This window comes from Melanerpes formicivorus, unplaced genomic scaffold, assembly GCF_026170545.1.
Source record: "Melanerpes formicivorus ecotype bairdi unplaced genomic scaffold, bMelFor1.0.p_v2 SCAF_6, whole genome shotgun sequence".
NCBI classification, from domain to species: domain Eukaryota; kingdom Metazoa; phylum Chordata; class Aves; order Piciformes; family Picidae; genus Melanerpes; species Melanerpes formicivorus.
The window spans coordinates 8,023,502-8,048,581 of NW_027142358.1; the positions used below are offsets into that span (position 1 = coordinate 8,023,502).

General features: G+C 48.5%; 2 protein-coding genes across 14 annotated transcripts in view; one reads left to right on the forward strand and one right to left on the reverse strand.

The window, feature by feature from the left end:
* The window catches only part of MFSD13A (major facilitator superfamily domain containing 13A), a 14,646-nt gene extending 4,492 nt beyond the window's left edge, over positions 1 to 10,154 (reverse strand). For 2 of the 3 annotated variants that reach the window (XM_068139490.1, XM_068139489.1), the window contains exons 1-5: positions 10,110 to 10,154; positions 3,559 to 3,827; positions 3,009 to 3,088; positions 1,782 to 2,231; positions 810 to 927 (exon numbers count right to left, since the gene is read on the reverse strand). In XM_068139490.1, the coding sequence (XP_067995591.1) occupies positions 810 to 927; positions 1,782 to 2,231; positions 3,009 to 3,088; positions 3,559 to 3,723 (813 nt within the window). In that variant the 5' untranslated portion in view covers positions 3,724 to 3,827; positions 10,110 to 10,154. The remainder of the gene's footprint in view (positions 1 to 809; positions 928 to 1,781; positions 2,232 to 3,008; positions 3,089 to 3,558; positions 3,828 to 10,109) is intronic. The other variant, XM_068139491.1, reaches the window with a different exon arrangement.
* Positions 10,155 to 11,021: 867 nt separating this feature from the next.
* CUNH10orf95 (chromosome unknown C10orf95 homolog) lies at positions 11,022 to 24,104 on the forward strand. Of its 11 annotated transcripts, XR_010987446.1 has the most exons (3): positions 15,274 to 15,456; positions 16,373 to 16,531; positions 22,515 to 22,529. XR_010987446.1 is itself a non-coding variant. In XM_068139227.1 (2 exons), exon 2 carries the CDS (start codon positions 22,578 to 22,580, stop codon positions 23,250 to 23,252), a length of 675 nt encoding a protein of 224 aa, XP_067995328.1. In that variant the 5' UTR covers positions 11,022 to 11,116; positions 22,515 to 22,577; the 3' UTR covers positions 23,253 to 24,104. The 11 variants fall into 11 exon arrangements, 10 of the variants coding, with proteins under 10 accessions (XP_067995328.1, XP_067995321.1, XP_067995324.1 ...); XM_068139227.1 differs by lacking the exons at positions 15,274 to 15,456; positions 16,373 to 16,531 and adding an exon at positions 11,022 to 11,116 and having other exon boundaries at positions 22,515 to 24,104; XM_068139220.1 differs by lacking the exons at positions 15,274 to 15,456; positions 16,373 to 16,531 and adding an exon at positions 11,702 to 11,901 and having other exon boundaries at positions 22,515 to 24,104.
* Positions 24,105 to 25,080: the final 976 nt, after the last annotated feature.

The following is a 25,080-nucleotide window of genomic DNA, read 5'->3' on the forward strand; positions in this document are numbered from 1 at the left end:
CTGTAAGGCTTTGAGACTGCACAGCTGCAATGCCACTGGTCATGCTGGGGTCAGTACTACTTCCCAGCTGCCAAGGTATTGTTGGCAGGGCACCTGCTCAATGCACAGTGCTGCTGGGGCAGGCAGGGCAAGGAGGTGCAGTGACGACAACAAGGGTTTGAGGGAGGCAGTGGTACGTCAGCAGAGAGGTAGCAGCTGTCAAGAGGACAAGGATGAGGCAGCAGCAAGGCTTGAACACAAAGACACAGAGCAGAGTCAAGAGCCTGCCTGAGGGGAACTGAGGGATCCCCAGGGAGGCAGGAACCATGACTGCAGCATGCAAAGCTGGCCAGGCTGCCAGCATTTGGTTGCGATTACTGAAGAGGACGAACAGAAATGGCAGAAGCCAGTTGGGAGGTGGATCCAGCTGGACAGTGAGAACAGTGATGTGAGCTTCAGGAGAGCAGAACAAAGGAGGAGGCAGTGCTGACAACCCAGGCTGCAAACTGCACTCCTGAACTTGTCCCCACCATGAGCCAGACCTTGTGCTTCTGCATCCCCGATGGGCTGCACAGAGCTCAGCCAGCCCCTGTAATCCAGCCTGTGCTGCAGAGGGAGGAAGGTGCACCCCACAGCTTGCTCAGGAAGCATCCTTGTGTCATAAGGAGAGCTACTCAATCAGTCAGTATGTATAGGAGGCTCCGAGATCAAGTGGGTGCCAAAAGCACCTCTGCCCTTCCTGGGGAACTTGCATACTGCTGAATCACCATCTCAGACAGCCAGAGCCAGTGCTCATCCTCTGCATCACAACATGCTGCTGCTGTGCCTACCTGGATGAGGTTCATGCAGACAAACCAGAGGAAGTTGCGATGCCGGGAGAGCTGCTGGAGGTACTCTGCCAGGGTGATCCTCTTCTCCTGGGGGACGGAGAGTTTCTCAATGTACAGCCTAAGGGCAGAAGAGAAAAGTGAATGTAACCATAAATCATACCAGCTTTCCCAGCACAGATGCAGAGCTGTCTCTTCTCAGCTCCCATCCCAGCCTTCCCTGGACCAAATGAAAACAGCAGAGTCTACTGAGCCACAGGCAACAGGTATCCCGAAGAATATTTGTCTTCCAAACCTAAAGCTCCTATTCCTGCCCATAAAAGCATTCTCCTAAGAGCCATTCCACTATGCATATGCTTGTCTTCCAGATCCCTGGGGTTAGCTCACCTGGCAGATCTCATTGGGATCTGTTGTGTTAGTACAGGATAGTGCTGGCAACTCATAACAAGAGGCAACAAGGAAGGCAGCCCAAGGAAAAGTGAGAGAGCTGAATGGGAAAACCAGCTGCATCATGGCCTACCAACAGCCCAGCCACTATCACTAAAATGAGCAGGGTAAGAGACATTCACTTGTCCAACAGGAAATGGGCACCAAGGTGCTCTCATGCTCAAGCAGGAATGCTTTCATGATAAGCTGCTTTTAACGTTTTGGCACTCACAGGCCTCACTGGGAGCTCTATATATTAACTCATTTCACGTTCCAAACACTGGATGGCCATACGGCAGGTCAAGGCTTTGCCTCCAATTTGGGCCAGGGGTGTCACGAGATACTTCTGTCCTATTTTCAGAGGGTATGAGAAGCCAGTGTGACAGAGGTGAGTCTGAAAACTGCATCAACAAACAAGAACCACAGAGAATTAACAAAAATTTGCCTTGTTCTGGATCTTCCCACACATGTAGATTGCTGCAGTGCACAGAAGGACTCCTCAGATCTATGCCAGGCCTTTGCTCCACCGCAAAGATCAGTGACACTTACTCTTTCAGGGTTGATTCTTGGTCCCACTTGGTTTTCCCATCAGCCTGAAAACGCTGGCGGAGCAGCTGCGTGGACAAGGTAAAACCAACGATGGAGCAGAGGGCCAGCACGACGCAAAATACGCGAAAGGAAAAGAAGTCCTCTTTATTCCACACTGCATAGGACATGAAGACAGAGAGGGAGCCTATGGCACTGAAGAGGGAGCAGTAGAAGTTGAGGCTAGTCCTGTCTTTTGCTGAAACGGCCAGGTCTGCGAGCAAGGCGTTGTGATGGAGGTCAACCATGGTGAGGAAGCTGTCGTACATGCAGAGGCAAAGAAGAAACTGCAAACCGGGATGAGCCCAGGCCACCCAGAAAGCCAGGAAAGAGATGGCAAAGAGGGGCCCATTGTGGCTTAGTGCTCTGAGTCTCTTCAGAACTACTTCTGGGGAAGAAATTTCTGCTCCTGGCCTGCAAGACAAGACAGAAACTTCAGATGCCTGGACAACCCCCCTGTGTGACCATGTATTCTCCCTCTCCAAGGAAGCTGTGTAAGTGTAAGTGTGTTCAGGGAACAAGCATCCACATCAGATGCCTTCACTGAAAATGAGTTTAAGATGGCCAAAAAGCACAAAGGGATTTTTTTTAAATCCACAGCAAGTCTCTCCCTGCTAGTGCTGCATTGTCTGCCCTGCACAATGTAAAGTATTTCAATGAGCACTTAAAAAGTGTTCACTGGAGGAAGCCACACCACGACTGTCATTAAAAGCTTGATGTAAACACATGAGAAATGCTCATGGCCAACAGTGACCTATGATCCAGCTGGTTTGATCTGAGGCATTCCAGGTGGAAAGAACAGCCCTTTCCCCACCTTGTGGCTCCCAAACCACATGCAGGCACTCTCCAACACCCTACTAAGAGGTTTGAGGTGCCCCTATTTCAGGTTTTGTACCACTCATCGTTGTTAAGGGCTAAAGTCACACCCAGTCAGCAGACACATTACTTCCTCTATACAGCTGGGTACTGAAACAACATGCAGAGAGCACTGAATTTCTAAAAAACCAGGAAAAGCCATTTGGGAGTTCCATGCCCCAGTAACCATTCCCATGTCATCACTTTAAAGATGCCAATTTCACATCATCTTCCCCAGAGACCAAACAAATTGCCAGTCTCAGCTGGAAGCTGGACTCTATGATCTCTGAGGTCTCTTCCAACCTTGGTGGTACTGTGAAGTGGAACCTCACTTACTGCTGTGTGCTAAGGAACACCCGGTCACTCAGCCAGCCAAACAGAGGGTCATTGAGGCTGTTCCAGATCAGAAACACTGTCTAGGAAAGAAAACAAGACAATGAAAAAAAAACCACAGGACAGGGCCTGCAAAGCCTGGCTTCTGTACCTGAGGCAAACAGTGCTGAAAAGGCACTTGGAACAACCACCAGGAGCCACTCCACTGCACCCTCCCTGCCCCATCACCACTGTGCAATTCCCTTATCTGGAGCAACTGCCTGATCAACACAGTGAGGCCAGTGGTTTTCCCTGGTTGTGAAACACTCTGATGTCCCCAGAGGAAAGGCAGTCTTATGAACAAAGTCTCTGGTTTTCTGTCCCAGCTTGTTCTCTGTTTACATAAGTGGGGAAAACTGGGAAAGCCAAGTTAGCAGGCAGAAGGCTCCCCTGCTCCCTCTCCCAAGGGGAACTCTGCTATTGCAACTAAGACTCTTCACACTTCTAGCAAGGAGTGGGTTTTGGTTTCAGAATTTTTTACTTAAGAGGGCAGAAGCCTTTGGAAAAGACTAACCTCTCCTATCCAAAAGGACAGTTTATCAATCTTGTAAATAGAAACAAAGGTGTCCACATAGTACAGGAGGAACACGTTGTGCAGAATGGAAACAAACAGAGACAGGGACCCATAGATCACTGCAGTGTGCAAATTGAAAAGACAAGGCAGGAGTCGCAGCCCCATCTCGGTGCAGTCAGCGTTCAGCTCCCTTGATCACCTCCATTTCACATGGGATGTCTTTTCCCAACACCGGCTACATCTTTGCTGGAGCTGATCCATTGTTGCTCCTGCAGGAGAGAACCAACAAACCAAAACATAAATGAAACCAGGTGCAGTTTCTTAAATGAACTAAAAGTTGAATTAAATTAATTGGTAAATCTTTGTCTGCAGAGATCAGAATTCATATTGCTTCGAGGAGGTGTTCCAAAGTGGATTGGAGGGGATTTGAGAGACTAAAAGCTGTCTGCTGCGCTAAAGCTGTTTCACTAAGCTGAGGCCAGGCTGTGGGCTCTCCAGGGGACAACTGTCTCCTCCTGAGCAGGCTGCCCTGTCCTTTACCTTGTAATGTAATCCAGCAAGCAGCTGATAAGCTCTTTGCACCTCCTTAAAGGCAAGGCCACAGGAGGAATCAAGCTAGACAGCTGTAAACAAAGCAGCCTTCAGAAAACACACCTTGGCACTGACTTTTTTAAGTACTGGTGTAAATTTTTAGCCAAGTAAAAATGACCAAAACCATCTAGCCAAGTAAAAATGACCAAAACCATCTAGCCAAGTAAAAATGACCAAAACCATGACATCATCTCACACGTGCACGCTGCTCTCCCCAGGCACTCGCAGCTGACTGCACCTGGGCTGGCTCAGACAGGAGTTATTTATAGCAGGCAGTGTTTCAGCCTTACGGCATGAAGAGACATGACCAGAACATGAGGGCATGCAGCAGACATGCTGCCATCATGCAGTAAAGGCAAGCAGAAGTCACTTAGCAGCTGTCCAGGTCATCTTGGAGTGGCCTGAATTTCAGGGTGCCTGAAATAATGATGCCTTGGCTGTACAGCAACATACATGGAAACAAAGGAAGTGGAAACTGCAGCCTTATACCCGAACAGGTCACTGTATGTTCACAAGGGGATGAGGTGTCAGAGGAGGACTCCTCACACTGACACTGATTGGAGTTCACAGCCAGGAAGTGGATCATCATCCTCACATGATGCCCTCTTGTGATTTTCAGATTGATTTTTCAGAGCCCCCATCTCACACTCAAGTCACTACCAAAGGCAAAACACAAGATACCACTTCAGGGGCACTTGTGTATGTGGTGAGATGCTAAGGGTTCTTAAATCAGTGTAAGTCAGCTTCTCCAGCCTGTGTCATCATAAGAAGCCCTGTTCACAGCATATGCATGATGGGTGACAGCAAGGGCACTACCCTAACACTGTCAAAAGCAAGATAAAGGGCTGGAAGTCACTCCTGTTTCTGCCCTTCAGGGTCCTGCATTCACATGCTGTGGGGACTTAACAAAGCAAGATAAGAATGAGCACATCAGAAAAGGGAAACTATACACCACCTCAGCCTTCAGGCTTGCAACATCAGCTGCAGCAAGTCCAAGCAGAAGATCAAAGGGAAGAATAAATGGCTGGGTATGAAATCTGATGAAACACCAGACCCATTCAGCATTTCCCAGAAGCCATGAGTCTGACCACTTCTAGGCAAGATCAGAAAAACAAAAATAACTGTCCACTTTGCCTAGCCCAAAGAATTCCTCAGAAGGAGCAGGAAGAGCATTTGTTCCAATCAACTACATCACTAGATTGAAACTGCACATCAGCCCCATTTCCAGACAAAGTGCTAGAGCTCAGCTGGATCCAACTGCAGAGCCCTTGTGGAGCTGAGCCACCATTCTGCATGCTCGCCATGCCAAAACCCCCAGCCAGATAAAAAGAAGACACTGCTTGGAGAATTCAGCCAGACAATGAACTTTTATAGGTGTAATTAAATCCAGACAAGCCTCAAGGGGAAGCTGCATTTCATGTGGTCATGAATTCAAAAGGAATCAAGAATTTATGATGTGTAAAGACAAAGGTTAAGAAGAAAGGATAACTAAGCCAACTGACCTGCTGATGAATCCTCTGCCTCTCACCAAGATCCTTCTGTGGAAGATTGGCTTAAGGGCAGATGAAGGTACAAGAGTGCTGGGCACTCTCATGAATGGGATGAAGAGCAAGGGGATAGCATTGTTTTGCACTCTGTGAAATCTCAGTGTTTACAGATCTTGACCACTGCCACACATCTAACTTTATTACAAACTTCCTAAGACACAGAGATGGAGGAGATCAAAGAAAGGCAACTGAAGTAATCAAGGAAGGGACCAAGGCACCTGTCTACTGAGGAAAGACTAAACAGCTGGGATTCCAGGCAGAGAGGAAAGGCCGAAGGCAGATGCAATCAAGGTCTGCCCAGCTCCTCGTGCAGTGGATAAGGTGAAGGTGCAGCTGTTGCACACCAGGACACAAGAACTGGGAGAACTCATTGTAACTATCAGGAAACCCGTCTAGAGCACATGGAAACACTTCTTCACCTGTCAGGTAGCAAATATTTGTCACATTCAAAGGATTAGGCAATTAAAGGAAAACAGCTGTACACAAATAGCTACTAAAGGCAACAGACAGGGAAATTCTCTCTAGCATCCCTAATCCCAGAGCTGTGCATGCTCAAGGTGGGCAAATGGAAAGGCCACCATCAGTGGCCAGGCACATGATCTCCCTCTAAGGAGCATTTCCTGCTGCTGCTGCAGGGTAGAATGTGGGGTGAGACAGACCAGTAGCCTGACCACTAGGGCAATTCTTAACCTGGAGCGACTTTGTTACCCAAAACTTGTTTAAAAGCAAAGCCCACTCAAGGCTTGGCCCTTAGTGCTGCCTTTAACACTATACCCATCCAACTGATGCTCCACTGAGCCCACGTTGCACAAAGTGCAGCTGCTGAAGTTTCCAGAGACACCTCATTTTGTAATTTATATGCCATGGCACTATTTAAAGAAGGTGGCATTCCACTTCCTCTCCTCCTCCCTCCGTCACTCCCTCACAGATGTGCAACCCCTCCAGCCAGCTGACATTTGTAAGTGATTTCACTTTGCTGGGATAGTTGTTAGGCCATGTTATACATGGGCTTCTCTCCACCCACCCCCCACCCCATCTGCAAATTTGCAGATTAAAAGAAACAAATCATAGTTGCTCACAAAAAGTAAGTTTTTGCTTCTGTATCCAAAGCCCTGTGTTATTTAAGCTTGCCACACTGGTATTTTCATAACCTTTTCCTTGGTATGGTGAATTACTGGTGGAGTATGTCAGGTCTTTGTGCCATTAAGCTTTAAGGAGTAAAGAGAAAAGGAGCTGCAGGAGGGAAGAGCTATCGTTCCTTGAGGCTGAACTTCTAAAGCACACTCATACCGCCATAAGCTCGTAAATTAGAAAGCAACTAGCCTTTACTCGAGAAGCTTCCACCCACGCATCTGACATCTGGCACTGCTCCTGCCAGTGACATGTGCAGATCTTATCTTCTTTTTTTGAGAAGGATGTTTGAATGCTGGCTACCAGGAAGGCTCTGCTTTTGTTTGAGAGTGCTGGCGCTGAGCAGCTGGAAGCACACCGCAGTTTGGGGCTTGCACATCTGCTCCAGCTTCCTCGCCAGCTCACAGCTGGATTCTGAGTCATCGCGTCCCAGGGCAATTCGGCAACCCTTTGGCCTTACAACAAGGCTGAGCTCCAGCCTTCTGCAGCTGAAGCTGCTTGTAACTGAGTTGGCAGCAGCGCCATAGACATGAATCTTGGCCTGAGCAGGTCATTTAAGCAGGGCCAGACGATTCCAATGTGCTGAAGCTGTCACTCAGGAACCCAAAATAGTCATCTGCAGATCTGACCACAGTAACCTGATGACCCTCCTGCTCATTCTCCACTTTGTAGGTAAGGCAGGCTGGAATACCCCAAACGCAACTTTGGGCGATGTCTGTGCTTGCTCCAGCTGTCACTACGCTGCCTCTGCTGCATATTCTAGATGTTGGGTGGCTTACTAGCTGAACCAGAGGGCCAGGCAAATATGCTAGCTCAGTGTCTCTGCATCTGCAACACAGTAAATCCACCAGACGGATAAGCCACTCAAGAATGGACCATATTTCTAGACATTTGTCACAGTCAGTTAGGTCTGGGCTGCTGCAAGTCCAGCCCCATTCACAGTCAGGGATGAAGCTGTACCTGTGGAAGAGCTGCTGCCTTGTGACCCATCACAGCATAACGCCTGGTGCTGGGCATATCAGTTTCTCCCAGACCTAGTAAATGACATTCTCAACTAGCAGAAAGAGTCATGAATGTCTTCACCCTGTCCTGTGTCAGGGACAAATCTGTTTTGTGAGCACAGATCAGGTTCTATGCACCCCATCCTGTGCATGGCACCACAGGAGTCCCTCTAAAGCACAGACACCCCAGAGACCACTCACCCCATGGAGCTGCTTAGATTCTGGCAGGGCTCTGTTCATTACAAAGGGAAATCCCTCCATGGAACTATTTCACTGAGTGGAAGGCCCTCCAGGAAAACAACTACCTAGCCACACATTCCACAAAATTTAGCCTCCTCTGACCAAACTCTGATTCTGTGCACCCTGTCAGAGGTGACTACATCTCCAGAACTCTCATTTCTTTCCACTGTACTACTTCTGGAACCCTAACACCACATTTCCTCACATCATCCACTTGCTAACAGAGACTCTCGAGGGAACACCAAACACAGACCCACACGAAGCACTAACCACGTCCCTCGCAGCAAACTCACAGCAGCCTGGTATCTGAACACTAAAGCAATGAAGCCTTTGAAAGCCTGATACCACCTGGGTCAGGCAATGAAACATGTCACTCTGAAGAGGCCATGAGGGCGTTTCCCAGTACAATTTACCAACAGTCCCAGATGCCTCCATATCATGAGAGGTTTGGAACACCTTCCTTGTTACAGGCAATCACGTGCTTCCATCAGGTGCTTCCGCCACTCCTGCAGAGCTCATACACACAAACAGAATTGCAGCACAGATGACAATTAACATCTTGAACCAGCTGGTGGTTTCGGTGAAGCTGTGCTCCAGCAGAGCAATCTTGTTACATCAGATCTCATTCCCTAATAAGATTAGGCCTAATGAGATTACAAGGTTCATTAATAGAGGTAACTGGGTAGGTCTCATAGTCTTGGAGTCTGGTAAGGTATTTAACTTAACAGCACCCTGCATCCCTTTGTAAACACTTCATTGTTTTACAGTGTAAGGAAAATGGATTACAGAAAGAACTCGCTCCTCACGATGTTACTATGAGCACAAAGCAAATTCCATAGCAGACTTCTACAGCACTGGTATGGGGACCAGTGCCAGGTAACTCTGGCCTCAAACTACAGATTTGGAAGTAAATATGAAACCCTTACTGAAAACAACTCCCAAGAGTGGAATTCACAGAAGCTAGAAAGAGCCTGTTCTCGTCAAGGCTTAACAGGAAGCACCAGGTGAGAAATCTTTTTACTGCTCTGCCCAAGGAGCAGCAACTGGGAGTTTCTGCTCTGCTATCTCCATCTTCTCACCAGGGAGACTTCATCTGTGCAGCCTTTCAAAGACAGTCACCTAACACCCTGCCACACTCCACTTGAACTGAAGGAAGCCCAGCTGCCAAGGCCACCAGAAATCTCTGCAGAATTTAGGCCTGAAAAACACAGCACTAGGTCACCACTTAATGCAGCCAATGTCTCACAGGCAGGAACGGAACAGAGAGAGGCAGGTGATGTTGGCAAAGTAAGGTCAGAGAAGGGGATGGTATTTGTTTGGCCACCGAGAAGCCGAGCCCAAAGCAGTGCTGCCACCCTCATCACCCCATCCAGAGCTTCCCCACACTGAGGGAAGAACTTATCCCCGTTAGAAAAAGGGGCAGCGGGGCTGGGCACGGCCATTATTTTGTGGCAGACTCCCACTGAGGCTCGGTGGCAGCTGAGGCCCCGTTTGGGGGTGTGCTGTCAGGTGATGATAGGTGTGGCAGGGACGTGGCAGCCAGATCGCCACTCTATACCTCTAGGTAAGGGAGATTCCCACCACCGCCTGCCTCAAGGCAGGGGATGAGGCAATGGCAAGGCTGCCTCTTCATGCCAGGATCCTGCGAGGGGGTGGGAGCCAGGATGCGACCTCCAGAGCAGAAGACAGACGTACAGGCTCCTGCCCACGGGTAGTGACAGCAAGGAGGAATGGAGGGCGGGCATCCCCGGGGCCCGCCGAGGACCGTCCAGAGTAACGGAGGGAGGCAAAGTCCAGGGCTCGACTGATGCAAGGAGGGATGGAACACCCCCACCCCACACAGGTGGCCCTACTATGTGGTGTGCGTGGAGGGGGATGGGGCCATACCCACCCGGACTGCCCCCACTGCGCTGAGGTGAGTCTCCCTCAAGCCGCCCGAGCAGCTTCGCTACACGCGGGGAAATAAACCCAGGCCGGCTTTGGGGTGGAGGAGGTACCGCGCCGCACCTCTCCCCGCAGCCATCCCCTCAGCGCCTCCTACCTGTGTCCGCTACCGGCGCTGCCGCCGCCGCCCCTCCACCGCCCGGCCGCACGTCCACGCATGCGCGCATGGCGACCTCCCGCCACCGCCCCACGATCGCCTCCGGCCCAACGCCATCTTGCTTCCTGGCAAGCGAACCTGCCCGCTCGCGGTCGCCATCTTGTTTGAGGTCATCTCGCTGTGAAGCGGCCGGGGTATAGCAAACCCATGGAACACTGTAGGCTTGGGGCAGAGCGGCTGGACCTAGCGGTGTTGGCCCACAGCAGCGTGGTCAAGAAGGCCAACAACATCCTGGATTGTATCATAATAGTGTGGTCAGCAAGAGAAGGGATCTTGCTTCTGTATTTGATTTGGTGAGGCCACACCTTGCGTACTGCAGTTTTCATCATATCACAGAATTGTTTCAGTTGGAAAAGACCTCTAAGATCAGCAAATCCAACTGGCAACCAAACACCACCATGGCCATTAAACCATGTCCTGAAGTGCCATGTCCACACATTTCTTGAACACCCCCAGGGATAATGACTCCACCACCACCCTGGGCAACCTATTCCAATGCCTGACCACTCTTTTGGCAAAGAATTTTTTCCTAATATCCAATCTAAACCTCCACTGGCCAAATTTCAGGCAATTTCCTCTTGTTCTATCACCTGATACCAGGGAGACTGACACTGCCAACCCCCCACCCCTGCGCTGTTCCAAACAGTTGCAGAGAGCAATGAAGGTTCCACTAATCCTCCTCCAGACTAAACAACCCCCGTGTCCACAGCCACTCCTGATAAGGCTTGTTCCCTGCACCCTTGACCAGCTTTGTTGCCCTTCTCTGGACACGCTCCGGCCATGCAGTGTCTGTCTTGCAGCGGTCTCCTCATTCCCCGCCTCGTTCGCTGTTGCCCCGCGGCCGGGGAGGGCTCCCTGGGGCCTTTCCAGCCGGAGCAGGCTGGCCCGAGCCGACCCGTCGCCATGGAAACGACGCGAGGCAAGGAGCGCGGCTGCTCGGGGAGCAGGTAGCGTTCCCCGTAACCCGCCGAGTGCCCTTCTGGGCTTTGATCTTAGCTTGCTTTCATAACAGCAACTCCTGTTTTCGGTGTACACATCACCTTCCACCTCTCACCACAACAGCTGCTCCCATCCAACTCTTCACAGATTTCACCACGGAGAGCTGAGGCAGAAGCCAATTGCTATGTTCAGAAAAAACACCGTTTCAGCCTGTTATTTCCCAGTGGTTTTGTGCAGCAGGCTTACTAACAGCTTCCTAAAGAGGTCATTGTTATAAATTCCTGGAAGCCAAGTAGTGAATGGTAGTCGACAGATTTTGTGATTAAAGAGCAATTTGTAGGTATTTGGCTTCAGCTATTGAGATCACCTGCAGCAGAGCAAGGCATTAAGCATCCTTCAGGAGTGTGCTCTGCTGCAGCAGTTGTGCTGAGCAATGATGAGCTGACCTTGCAGACAGAGTCACCCTTTCTAAACCTGAGGGGGGGGGGGTTGTGTCTGTGAAGGCCTGTGTGATGCTGCAGGTGCTTACAATAAGGCAGTGCTGATGGGAGCCATTTGTGTGGCTTCTCACTTAATTACAACCTCCCCAATGAGCAGTGGGTACAAATACCAGCCTTGCTGCCTGTAGCTGAGCATGGACAAAAAGTTTTGGTGGGGACAAAATAAAGAAAGGTTCATTTCTGAAGTATTTGGTGGGGCTCTTTTTGACATTATTTAGTCTGTTACTAAATTTACAGATGTTTGTGTGTTGTTAATAGTGTTTTGCTGCTTCGGGAAAGAGCCTGAAGTTTTGGTGAGTACTTTGGAGGGTTTTTTTTTATGCTGGCTTTATGCACTGAGTTTAGCTATTCCTTTACCTGTGTAACTCTACTCTTGCCATGCTTGAGTTTATATGCTGAAGTTGTTGTTTGGGGGAGGAGTTGGGATTTGCTGGTTTGGTTGATTGTTGTTTTGTTCCTGCAGGTTCTGTCACTAGGTAAGTTGTGCTTTGTGTTTGCTTTTGTAGACTTTTTCTATTGGCTAGGCTTAAGGCTCCCTGTCTGAGCATGTAATATAATTGCTCTAGGAATGAGTTTCCTGTTGCTTTCCTAAGTTATAAGGGCATGTTCAGACAGGTATTGTAGCTCTGGTTACTATGGGAAGCCTTCTGCAAGATGTGATGTGGTATCTTGGTGCATCTCCTGGCTCTGTATGTGTCATTAAGGTATGTCAGTAAAAAGATACTACAGAAAGCAAGCTGCCTTCTTAATATTGTGTATCCTACCCTTCCTTGATCCTCAGTTAAGCAAAGGCATCGTCTTGGCTGGTTTGTCTCATGATGTGAGTATATGCACACCAAACAAATGTCTGTCTCTGTTTTCTGCAGCTATGACTGAAGATAGGTCTATGTTGCATAGTTTTACCAGATACAATGAATGGCAAAACAGTACTAGCTTAAGTGTTTGTGGTAGTAACACACAACGGAGGTGTTCTGCATTTTCCTTGGCTTTTTGAAAACAAAATAGCTTAAATCCTTCTCAAGGTGATGCCTTTTCTCACTGCAGCACAGCTGCTGTTGTATCTAGTAGATGCAAATTCACATGTAGTAGCATCACTCTGGGGTATTGATTCATACCAGCACTCTAGGCTGTAACTCCCCTAGCATCTTCTGCTTGTAAAAGACACTAATGTGACTTGTAATTGTTGTGCAAGGATAGACTTTAAACATTTTAGTATGAGGGGAAAGAAAACAAGCATGAAAGGGCTTTGTTGGGTGATTATGTTCCTGGAAGTATAGGATTGCCTTTTGATTCCCATTTTGGAAAATAAATCAATAATTCAGTGTTACTTGTGAGCATGTTCTGTGTTGTTTAAAGACCAGAAGGTAGCTGGATTTTTGTCTTTTTTAAAAAAAAAAAAGTGTATTGCAGAGCTGTAGGTCAGCAGACACTGTAGCTGTTTGCCTTGGGAAATACAGAATTCCCATGGGGAATTTTAGCTCAGCAGTTTGCACTTAAAGTGTTGCTGCTGTAACAGAAGGCATCTTCCTATGCTAAAGGGGTACCCCCAAGGATAATCTGTTTTCTGCCCTGTCCCACAGTTTGAGGTGTTGAACCCATAGAAAGATCTTGCACAAGTGCATTAAGAAGTTATGCCATACTCACTTCTAAGCCTATATGCAGGAGGCATGGGAATGGGATCTGAATGTGTTTAAAATACAAGTAGTTAAAATGTAAATAGTTTGCTGCAATATTGAACACTGAAGAGGAAATCTGCTGTGGGCATTAAGTCCCTTGGGAGAGACAGGCTGTGTAACTAGCTAAGGCCATTGCAGGACACGAGGAGGCTCTTCCAAGCACTGTTCAAGGACTAAGATTTGTAATCAAGCAGCTGTGAGACAGCGATGCTGTGAAAGCACAAAACCAGTGTGTGACACACATTGCTCTGCTATGCAAGCTCTCTGTGTGCAAGATAAGGAAGTGCTTGTAGGTAACTGGAGCTAGGCAGAGGGACCAAAGCTTTGTTTTGGTGTGTGTAAAGTAAATAATGTATAATCAGGAGGAGCCAGATAATTGCAGGGATGTCTGAGGCAGTTTTTGCAGGGGAGAACCTTGCAAGGCCACCTGTGCCGTATCAGTTACACCATGTAAGGCTGAGATTGCCTAGGTAACAATATCAGAAATGCCAGACTTGATTATGGGTGTAGCAAAACTGAGACCAATGAGGGAGTAGTAATTAGGGGTGGATTGTCTATTTGGGAGGAGACTGAAGAAAGAGAGGCATAAGCATGGCAGAAGTGGATCCTGAAGTAAGAGAATAAGGCCTAAATGAGATGAAAGAATGAAGGTAGGATCATCAGATTGTAAGAGTGCAGGTATCTGTGAATGTTAGTGAAGCCTGGGGACTCAGACCTATTGGGATGTGGTGCTGGGGTGATGCCCTTGGAGAACCTGCTGGACTTTCCATCAGGTCTGCCTTGGAAAGAATTGATGTGGGAGGGCAGAAGAAAGAGGGGCAGACTTGCAACCTAGTACTAAGGGGTGTGGGAGGGAACGGTTTCACATTCGTCACTCAGTAGCAGTTGTGTGTGGTTCATAAGACTTAATTAGTAGCTTCATAGTTGTGTGCAAAATTGTCAATAATCCTGAGTTACTTGTGCTGTGTTAATGAAGCAACTGGTCATTCAGTTGACCTGTTGGTGTGATTGATGAGTTAGTCCCCTGAGTTGGTTTTCTCAAGGCAGTGATTTGAAGAGGAGCAGCTGGACAGAAATGATGACTAAGGACTTGTCCAGGATCTCCTAATTTGGAAGCCTGAGCTGACTGATACTGAGATTTATTTTTTTCTTTGAAGAAAAGAGGGTGTGGATCCAGATGATGGGTATCAAATGAATTCTTGAGTGAGAAGAGGAGCAGATCTGTTTCTCAGACTGTGTTTGGACATGAAAGGAATCATGGGGTCTGTGAACACTGTGAAGTGCATGTTAAAATATGCTTGGTTAAAGAAAAGAAGTATTGTCTAGATACAGAGCTGTGTTTGGAAGAGGGTTTAGATAAGGAAAGAGGTGGTGACTTTTGGTGGGGCTGACCAGAAGCTTGAGATATGGGGCACAGAGTTGAATCTTGGGTGAAGACCTCTGCTGCCAAGGGTGTCTGCACTAGTTACTGGGAAGGTGAAATTGGTGATTGTAGCTCTAATAATACAGAAGTCAGGCTGTGCAAAAAGGAGGAGGTGTCAAGAAATGGAGAAGTTTGGAGTATGTCCAGAATCTAGTCCTTGGTGTACCCAGTGAGAGGCTGAAGGGCTGACTGTCAGGGTTGTCCTGGCAGCAGGCAAGAGTGGTTTCTAAAGCCTTGCTGCTGATACAGTGCCCCTGTGGTAGCACTCACCATGTTTTATTCTTGGCCGTGCAGCTGTTTCAGATGGACTGTTACCCAGCAGCTGCAGTGAGAGTAGCTGCTCCACATCCTCTGTCAGCAGTGAGTTGCATTTTGACTGCTATTTGAGCAGAGTTATGCAAGGGATGGTTTTTAGATCATCAAAGTCAGGACTTGATCTGTGATGACTAGGGATTTTCTTGGTGTTTTGACCTCTTACAGAGCCTGGGGCTTTGCACACCCTTCAGAAAGAAATACCAGACCCTTACTATGTTTCGGTGTGTTCTGGGAGTGCTACTTGGAATAACTGAAACAGATCCACTCCCTCCTCAGAGGGCCTATGTAGGGGGTGACTGGCTGTAATACATATTAACTGCTGTTTCTGCAGTTACCAGTGCCAGCTGGAGCTCTTTTGCTTCCTGGTGTACTAGTAAAAGCAGAGTTCAGATAGAGCAGGGTGAGAGAGGACTGGGGTCTTCTGGTTTCAAAAGGTAACTCTTCTGCCTTGGCTGAGCTGAAGGGCCTGTTCATGCTCCAAGAGCTGTGAGTGGTTCTGAGCCCAGCTGCTAGAGGGGAGCATCAAGTGCAGTATGTCTTGCATGAATGCCCTCTTGGCAGGGTGGCAGCTTACCACCCTGCCCCCAGAGAGGAAGTTGGTGGGTCTGAGGTCTTTTAGTCTGTCCAAAAGAAGCTTCACTGACAGCTGTGCTCATTGTATCTTTTCAGTTGGCTCAGGCAGCTGTAAGAATTAGGGACAGTGAAATAGTTCCCAGTGGAAAGGCTGCACCTGCGGTGTGGGGGGAAGCAGAGTCACATGTCCAGTATTGCTGGGAGAGTGGTGTGGGGAAAGAAAGAAGATGAGGCTGCTTGCAGACTTTCCTACAGTGCCAGTTGTACCACTCAGTGTGCTAGGGGAGCAAACATGCTTCTTCCTGGTGGAGGAGCCAGAAAGACGAGTGGCTTTTGTACTCTACAGAATCTGCATACTGATGATGTGTTGCTCAGAGCTGCTCCAGGCTTCTAAGTTGTGTTCACAGAGCTGAATTTTTGTTAGCTTCAGAGATGAGTGGGTGAAGGAACTGGTCCAGGCTGGAAATCTGGACTGCTCATCCTGCTAGGGTTAAGCAGGGGGACCCAAGCCCATCCCCATCTGTTTGCTGCCCTGCACTGCTGCTGTCTTTGATTCCACTGAAATAACTGCTTTATTTACCTCTTAGAAATTCACCAGACAGTCTTTCATGTTTTAACTTTCTACTAAACTCTACTTTGAATGTGTCTCAAACCCTTTCCACCTTATAGCTTTACTGCTCTTTGGAGAGACATTAAGCTTTCATTCTTTTCTGCAAAGACTTTTGTCTTGTGGGCTGTTTTCATTATCTGTTATCTTCCTTTGCATGTTACTGCTAGACAACACAGGACAGCATGGCAAACAGCATCTCCTCTGAGAAGCAGAGGCTGTGTTCCTCCGTTCCTCCTGCTTCTCTGAACTCTTCATCTAGAAACATCTGAGAGGATCAGTGCAAGGAGGCACTGCTGTGCGGTACCATCTCTGCCTGCAGGAAGCAGGTTATTGCTGTGCGCTCTGATGGCTTTGCAGAAAATCACATGCAGAAACTCTTGACTGTAGTGGCACTTGGTGCACAAGTCTGAAGCAGAGAGCAACTCCTAAGCTGTGCCACCTGAGTGTGGGAGCTGGTAGGCTGCTGCACTTGTTGCCTGAGATGCCACAGAGCTGCAGTGTGGGAGCAGGAGGGGACAGATATGGTCCCACTTTATCTCAGCCCACAGCATGTTTCTCTTTTCTGTATGCTCTGAGAACTTGTCTTCCAAAAACCTCTTGTCTCAGGTTGTGGTGGGCTTTGTCTAGCGAATAGAAGGTGAGACCTGTTCCCTGCAGCTCTGGTTTGTACTGCTGTTAACTGGCTGGTGCCTTGTGGCACCTTTTTGTATTAGGCATGATGTAGTAACCTCTTAAAGTATTTAACACTCCTTGGAGTAATTTGCTGGGATAGTGTGGGATTGCTTTTGTCTTTGAGTGTAGCAAAAACTCATGATGCTGTTTTACCTTGAGGGCAGGAGGGCAAGCCCAAAAGTACTTACATGATTAAGCAGCACTGGTGTAGCAGCCTGTGGCTGCTGGGCATGTCTGGCTGAGCAAGAGCAGCCCATTTAGGAAGGCAGCCAAATCCTTCTGTCCTGAGGATTGGTATTGGTGGTGGAGGATCAGAGCTATTGTGTCATGTTTCATGGCTTTCTATGCTGTGCTCTCACCTCCTCAAGAAGTACTTGGGAGTCTTCTCCTGGATAGGACTTTCTTATATCTAACAGAGAACATGCTTATGTCTGCAACAGAGAGGATGGAGGTGACAAGGAAATATAAGAAACCTCCTAATATATGGGAGAGGGTCATGGCAAACCCTAGATTTGAGTAAGCTTTTTTGTTGTTGCTTGTGTGTTTCTGTGCTTCTCTGGGCTTTGTGAGTGGTGTTTGTTGTTTTGGCTTATGCTTTTTCTTGTTTGGTTGGTTTGTGTGTGTTTGCTTTTCCTTTTTAACCTCTCACTTCTAGAACAGTCCTAGAAGTTTGGGGTTGGTGGGGGGTTGTTTGGTGTGTGTTTTGTCCCTCACCAAGGGAGCTGCTTGCCAAAGCTTTGTTAAATGGCAACAATTTTGCAGAGTCTGCTCAAAACAAGGACACTTTCGGGGGGGGGGGGGGGGGAATAAATCCCAACTTGTTCATCCTTTTGGTTAGGGGAAAACACTGGTTTTGCAGCATTCACCACTCTACCCTTGGGAGTTGCTACAGAGCAATGGTGATCTGTGGGTGTTTTGTGATGGGGAGAACAGGGCAGGAAGAAAGCTGGAAAGAAGAGTCTAAAAGCTTAGGTGCTGGAAGACTGGAGAGGAAAAGGTAACTCAATGGGCTGTCCTTGTTTTCTTCATTTGGGAGCTGATCACAGGGGAATAGCATGAGACAAGAAGAGTCTCGGTCAAGATTTAGAATAAAATAAATGTCCATGTCCTCTCCTGTAGTCTGAGTATTCCTACAGTTCTGTTGGCTTTCAGTATGCTCCCTTGAAGTATCTAAGTCTGTTCAAACTGCCAGCCTGGCCTGAGCACACAGCTGACTGCTGCTTCAGGAAGACAAAAGACTAAGTGACACTCTTGACTGTTGGTTTTGGTGAAGTCAGTCTCTTCAGACATGAGACCCTTGTTTGAAGTTTCACATGTTGGATACTGTGGCACACCTTGTATGTTGGTCTCTGCTCACATTAATCTCCCTCCTAGAGAATGTGTGGTCTGGCATGGACTCGAATACTTAACATTTTCCTCCATTTCCTGCTCATGATGGGGTTTTTTGTGCTCCATGGCTACCTAAATGGAAAGCTCCCCAAATTCAAAGCTAGCTTGGCAGTAAATATCTACCACCCTGAGACATGTCCAGCAAAACTGTGCTGGCTAGGAAGTAATTTCTACTTCTTCAGGTACTAGAAGAGCCCCACCAGCCTTGGGCATTTCTGTATTACCCTAGTGGTTGATTCATCACCTGTAGTAACTGTGCAATAGAGTGGTGAAACCATCTCTGTCCTTGAACTATCATCAAGTGTGCTCTGGTTTTATGTTGCAAACATTGCTCCATAGCAACTCTGTCTGGGCTGGTTGGTGCTGAAGCATGCTTTGCGTGGCCGATTGAGTATTTTGGGAGCTGTGGTGTTGGTCTTCTCAACCTGCACCAAGACATGTGAGGAAAGAGAGGCCCTGCCAGATGGCTGGGCAGTGGGTGAGGGAATTGCTGGACTCAGCTGTGGGAAGAGTCTGAAGCACATTCTCACGAAGTGAGGATGACTATCTCATTTCAGCTGACTGTGACCTTTATGGGAGTTTGTTCTTTTTTTCTCTTCTCTTTTGTGCCTGGCTTCTCATTCAGCTCTAGCCACTTGAGGTTGGACCCTTTTCCAGCAAGATCAAAGCTGCTGGAAAGGCTTGAAGGAAGAGCCTGGTTTGTGTTTTGTTGTGGCCTTTCTTACTGGCTTGGCCCCTTGTTACTCCCTGCTGGCAACCACAGCTCCCAGTGCCCTGCCTGAGGAGGCTTGGCTCTCAGGCACAGCACAGAGCCTGCCTGTCTATGCCACCAAGGAGCTGGTGTGTGTTGATGGCTGTCAGTAGCTTTCAGGACCAGGAAGGCATTTAGGAGAGCTCAGCTCAAGCTTTAAGGACTGTTTTGCCCTTTACTGCTCAGGATGTCCAGGTACTAGGCAACAGACAGGGTGGCTTTTCTTTTTTTCCTGAGGCATAACAGAGCTTGCAATTGGAGCAAGGGAAGAAAGTGGGTGGTAGCCTGAAGAGAAAGGTCAGCCAGAATCTCCTCTTTCCTTCTGGTCCTACAGTTGCTCCTGAAGAGCTAAAAGAGAGCTGGAGGCTGTTGTGCTTGCTTCCAAAGCAGCTTCTGGCTGTTAGCACTGGAGAAACAAGAGAAGCAGGAGCAGGTGAAGAGGATGAGGAGAGGAGACTGGGGCTTGGACTCTTTCCTCGAGGGGTACCCTAGGTAATGTTGATGTTTGGGGATTTGTATCTGGCTTTTGATGCCAGACATCCTGACAAAAGATCACCCTCCTGGCAAACCTTGTTTTTGCTGAAGCAGTGCCTGCTCTCCCTTCCCCCTGAGTATGGGACAGAATCAGGCAAGCTGGAACTGGGGCTGTGAAAGCCCTCTCCTGTATGCATGGATTTGTCACACTCTGGCTCAGCCCTGTAGAGTCTAGCAGGCTTTGTTCTAGCTGGGGTCTCCTAAAATCTGTATCTGGAAGCTGAAACAGCCTGAAGGTCATTATGAAGAGCAGTCAGTGGTGTAATGCTGGGGTAAATCATGTTGGTAGTCCATGGAAGCACAAGGCTGCAGCTCTGGAGAGGCAGGGCACAGGTCTTGTGACTCCTGCATACCAAAACCTTGTTGCAACACACCTAATGACATGGAACAGTGCTGTGCCCTGCAAGCCCTTGTACTTGTGAGGGTAAGCTTTTGTCAGGGCAATCCTGAGAGCTTTGCACTGGGGAGCAGACAAGGTCAGGGCAGCAACAGGTAGCCCAGGAAAGGCAAAGCCAGCCAGACACCCCAACCATCAAGCCAAGGCTTGCTCCGACAGGCTTGCAAACTTCCTCTAGGGCTGTGAAGTGTTGTCTACATGGTGTTGGCTATCAACACTCTCCTCCCTGGTGATCTGTTTCTGGGGAAATGTCTTCAATTCTGTGGTCAGGCATGTGACAGTGCTGCCCTGGGACTCTCCCAGCCCTGCTTGATCCTCATTTCATTCCCCATCATCTCTGCAGTTTGCTTCCTCTTGTGAGCCCTACTGCCTGGCTGAGCCACTAGCTGGTTGCCCATATCTTTACCCAGTGCAAAATCAAGACCATTAATAGCTGTGCTTGGGCTGCCTTGGTGTCAAAAACTGAGTGATCTAGACAGCCTGTCACCCCTTATCCTGAGGATAAGACCTGGGAGCACTGATGCTGCCAGCCAAAATGCAGGGTGCTACAGCAGGTGGTAGGTAGATCATTGGCAGGTTTTGAGCAAGAGCTGGTGGTTAACTAGATGAGGTTATGGTTTCAGGGCTGTCCTAAACTGGAATGAAGCAGCACATTGACCCAGCAGAAGGGATAAATTAGGCTTGCTTTGTTTTACTCAATGAATGCAGTAACTGCATGCTGCCGGTGCAGACCACTTGCTCTGAAATATAAAGGATCTGTGGAAACAATGCTGTAGGTCTCAATAGGGTTGCAGGGCTGAACTGGATTAAAAGAGGCAGTGAGACTGGTTTTTGAGATGATTTATTTAGCCACCTCATGCTACTGTCAATATACAATAACTATCCAGATTTTTGTGGTGGCTCTGAGCAAGTTAGGCAGACTGGGAGAGAGCTAATAACATCCCTTCAATAAAGGTCTAATGAGCCGCTCAGACAGGGTGCTGTGGATCTCCTTGCTGCAGGAGGCTCAGCAATAAAACTCTTCAGAGTGGCCAGGCATACTCAGAAAGAAGATTTTGGTAGCCTTCAAGCCCTGAGAGCTGCCCAGCACTGTTCTTGCTCTGTTGTAAGCTGGGCTAAATGCAGGAAACATCAGTGCCTGCTTTTCTCCCCAGTACCTGCTAGTGAGCTGAAGAGATTTCAGTTAAACCTATTTGAGATTGCTTTCTCTATTTGGCTTGAAGCTTTTTGAGCCTTTTTTCTTTTAATGGTTTTAACTAAAGTAGGTTGTGAACTTTTTCCTTTTCTCCCATTTGAGGAGGTGATGGTTATGATGGACTCCTAGGCCATGACTCTTGTTTAAGAGCACTGCCTGGTCCTGTCTAGACACTCTAGTTCTGTTTCCCTGTGCAGGAGGTAGACTTCTCTCTCTGAATCCATGGCAAGAGCAGGCTTGTGCTAATGCAGTCTATGAACCTCAAGGGCCAGGAACAGCTTGTGTTGCTTGAAAACAGAAAAGCCTCTCTTGTGCAGTACCTGGCATTGCTTGTGGGAGGCAAGTCCTTAGGGGACAGCCACATTTCCTGTTAGGCTGGAGGGAAGCACTGAACTGAGTGAGGAGTTTTGTCTTGCCTTCTTGGTCAGCACCTGTAGGCTGAAGGAAAAAAAGCCTATTGGAGCTGAACTCCTGTGGGCAAACCAAAAACCCTTGCTTTACTTCTGCACATGGTCTCCTGTCTGTGGCAGCAAGCTTTTAAAAACCCTCATGCTATGTGCAGCTTTCCTTCCTGCCCTTGGGGAGAGGAAAGTGAGTCATGGGAGAACATTGCTTTAAAGCCCTGGAGGCTGCTTGGGTCATCTGGTGAGGGCAGGCTAGGAACAAATTCAGCTGTAGGTCAGTGTTGCTCAAGGTAAATGCACTCTTAAGTGTGAATGATAACTAGTGAGACTTAAATAAAATACCTTGAAAATTCCTCTAACAAGTGCATTTAAGTGTGCCTGGACTTTGCTCTAGAAACGAGTAATAGGCACAGCTCTACTTTTGATTCTCAGAATAGAAGCAAGGCTTTGGAAAGATGTGGAGTGAGTCAAGGACGAGTTTGGGGCTTCTTTTAATTATTTAAGAACTCTGTCTGGCAGCTGAAATGACTGCAGCAGGGCTGGGCTGTGTCCTCTTTCCTCTTTTTGCCTGCTTGCTTTACTTCTTGGCCTTCTTCGACTTGTGCCTGCCTAGCCCATTTTAATGCCTGCTGAAGGGTCTCTAGCTTCTTGCAGTCTGTCTTCCTGCCTCCCAGCAGTGCAGAGCTATATCACAAGGCCATCTCTTCTGCCCTCAGTGGGTTTTATAGCATCTTGTTCCCTTTCCTGCAGCTCTGAGATCTGGGTGAGTTAAATAATGAGCCTTGCTGGGTAGCTAACAGGCATTTGCTGGCAATGTGTCTGCTTGTTCTTGGCGTGTTGCTGCCCCTGCAAACTGCAGATGCAGGAAGCTCCTTCTGTTTATTATCTGGTGTGTCTGCTGTGCTGGGAGTGTCTCCTAAACAAACACAACTGATGTGAATTGTTTCTTTCCCTCTTGTCCTTATAGCTTTCAAGATTCAGCAAGTGCTCTGGAGAAATGTCCCCTGTGTAGATCTCCAGCTCCAGTGCCATGTACCAGTCTGCCTTTGTGCCCCGGGAGTACTATCCAACCGCAGTCCCACCTGCTGCCTACCCCTACCCACTGCTGCAGAGCGGGAGAGCAGAAGACATGACCAGCCCCATGATGTTCCCTCCCATCCACATGCACAGCTTCTACAGTCGACCTGTCACCTTCGTGGTGGACCGGAGCAGCTACCCTGATTACGTGGGAGGGCAGATGGAGTATCATCATCTCTACGGTGCCTCCAGTCCCTACGCCCGTCCATACTACACCTGGCATTTCCCTCCCGTGGTCCCCATCCCTCTCTACCATCCCTACGCAAGCTACAGTCCCTATGCTGCCTACCAGAGGCCAGATCAGTATCGAGAAACGTGGCCAGAAGGCTTCACAATGAGAGGGGAGCTTCAGTGGGGGAAGCTTGGAAAGGTGTTTGGGCCAAGGAAAGAGCTCCCAGAATTTGTGAAGGATGATCTCCGAAGGGTTTACGGCACCTACCCACGGACCAGTGTCTCCATAACCTACCGGAAAGGGGAGTTCCTGGTCAAGGGAGACCCCAGGGTTGGAGAGCAGGAATATGTAGTGGAAAAAAAAGTCATCCAGCAGGGTGCAACCCCCAGTGCCAGTGAGGCAGACGACAGCAGTGAGGATCGGAACCGTAAGAAGAAAAAGAAGTCGAGGCATTGACGTAGTGAGTCACCTGATGGACAGATGCTCCAGAGCCCACACAGGAGCCAGGGGGCAGCTGTTCTTGGTGCAGCTGGCAAGTAGCACAAGCCACCACTCCCACTGTCTTTTAACCACTCCTCGTGCTCCATATGCTTACGGCAGCTTTACCCTGCTTGATGCGCAATGCCCATCCTGTGAGAAAACCACTTGGCACTCCACTCTCTGTTGGCTCAGCAATTTGGTTGCATTGTTTTAGAAGTGTTTGATTTCCACTGGTTTGGTTGAGAAGTCACAATCTGGTGGGAGGGGGGATTTCCAGACAGCAGCCCTTGATTAGAAGATGGGCCTCTTCCTAACCTTTCTGAGGGAAGGTCCTGGAAGCTGGCTGCCTTCCTGGCACTAAGTTAAGGAGATCAAAGTAGGATTTCCTCCAGGCTCGGGACACTGCAAGTCCCAGAGGACAGAGGTTCTTGACCACTGTAAAAAGAGCAATTGTCTGCATATCTTGTCACCATACCATTATGCTTAATCACCATGTGATATCTGTACACAGCACTTCCCTACACGCTGGCAGAAGATCCTGGTGTCCCTGTCCTCACACATGGTAACCTGGCTCTCGGCTCTCCTGGCCTCATGTCCATGTTGAAATCGCTGCATGGGACCCTGCTCTGGGTCTGACTCAGCTCATCTTGGACATGCTGGTTTTCCAGTGAGGCTGCTGGAGTTGTGTGAACCACAGCACTTCCATAGTTTGCTCTCTTGGAAGGGTGGGCTTCAGTGTTGTGCTGTAGGCCTGGAGGGTTATGAGGAGCTGTCTGACTTGCCCACAAATTCTGTACCTTTTTTAATGATTATAAATAATAAACCCCTTCAAATGCAAACACTTGTATTTTCTGGTTCTTAGCTACCTGACAGCAGTCTCTCCTGTGAACAACTTGTGACTTGATCTGAAACCTTTTTTGCAAAGCTGGAGGTGATTCCTGACAGGGCTCTTGACCAGCTCTGAGTTATTCTGCTTGTCAGTACTTTGCCTTGCCCCACTTTGTTGCCTGACAGCTTCCTTTTTGGGGAGCAGCAGGGACTTCCTGAGCCTACAGGAGAAACAGGGGACCTTCTCCGTCCCCTGTAGCCCCCCCAGTATGTCATGTGGGAGAAAGGCTGCCTAATGCAGGAGGGAACCAGGCCCTCCCTATGTGCATAGCAAAGGAGAGAGCCTGTAAAGGGTGGATTTGGAGGGCCTTGGAGACTCTGAATTGCTATGAAGTCAAAGCAAATGGAATTTTAATCAATGCAACAGTTTCTGTTTAAGCAATTGCCAGAATGTCTCAGGAGCATTCTGGATTTCTCCTTCCCCAATCAGCTTCTTGGAAATGGGCTAACTCTACTGCCAGATAAAGCTGCAAGAGAGCTGAAGCAGAGAAAGTGCTGCAGAAACATCAGGCCAAGCTGATGCTCCTTAGTAAGCAGTGGTCTTGGGACTAACTGAGCAGGGCAGAAAAGGCCTCAACTAATAACTGTTGACTAATCAGATAGCCTTTGGTTACCTAGTAGAAGAAAAATGCAGCAATTCCTGACTTCTTTTTACCCTTTCTTGGCTAAATGGGTCATCCTGTCTGGGTAGAGATGTGCAGTTAGATGTCTGCAGCAGCCTTGCAGCAGTGCTGGTATTGCACTTGCTGCCTGTCTGGCAGCTGCTGCAATGGGCAGCTGCTTAAGCAGTGAACCCGAAGCACTGGATGTTATTGGGGTGGAAAGAGAAGCCTGTTGCCTCCGTAAGCTGTCTCCAAATACCTGTCCCTACTAGCGACATCTCAGGGGCTCGTGGGGAGAAAACAGGCAGGCAAAA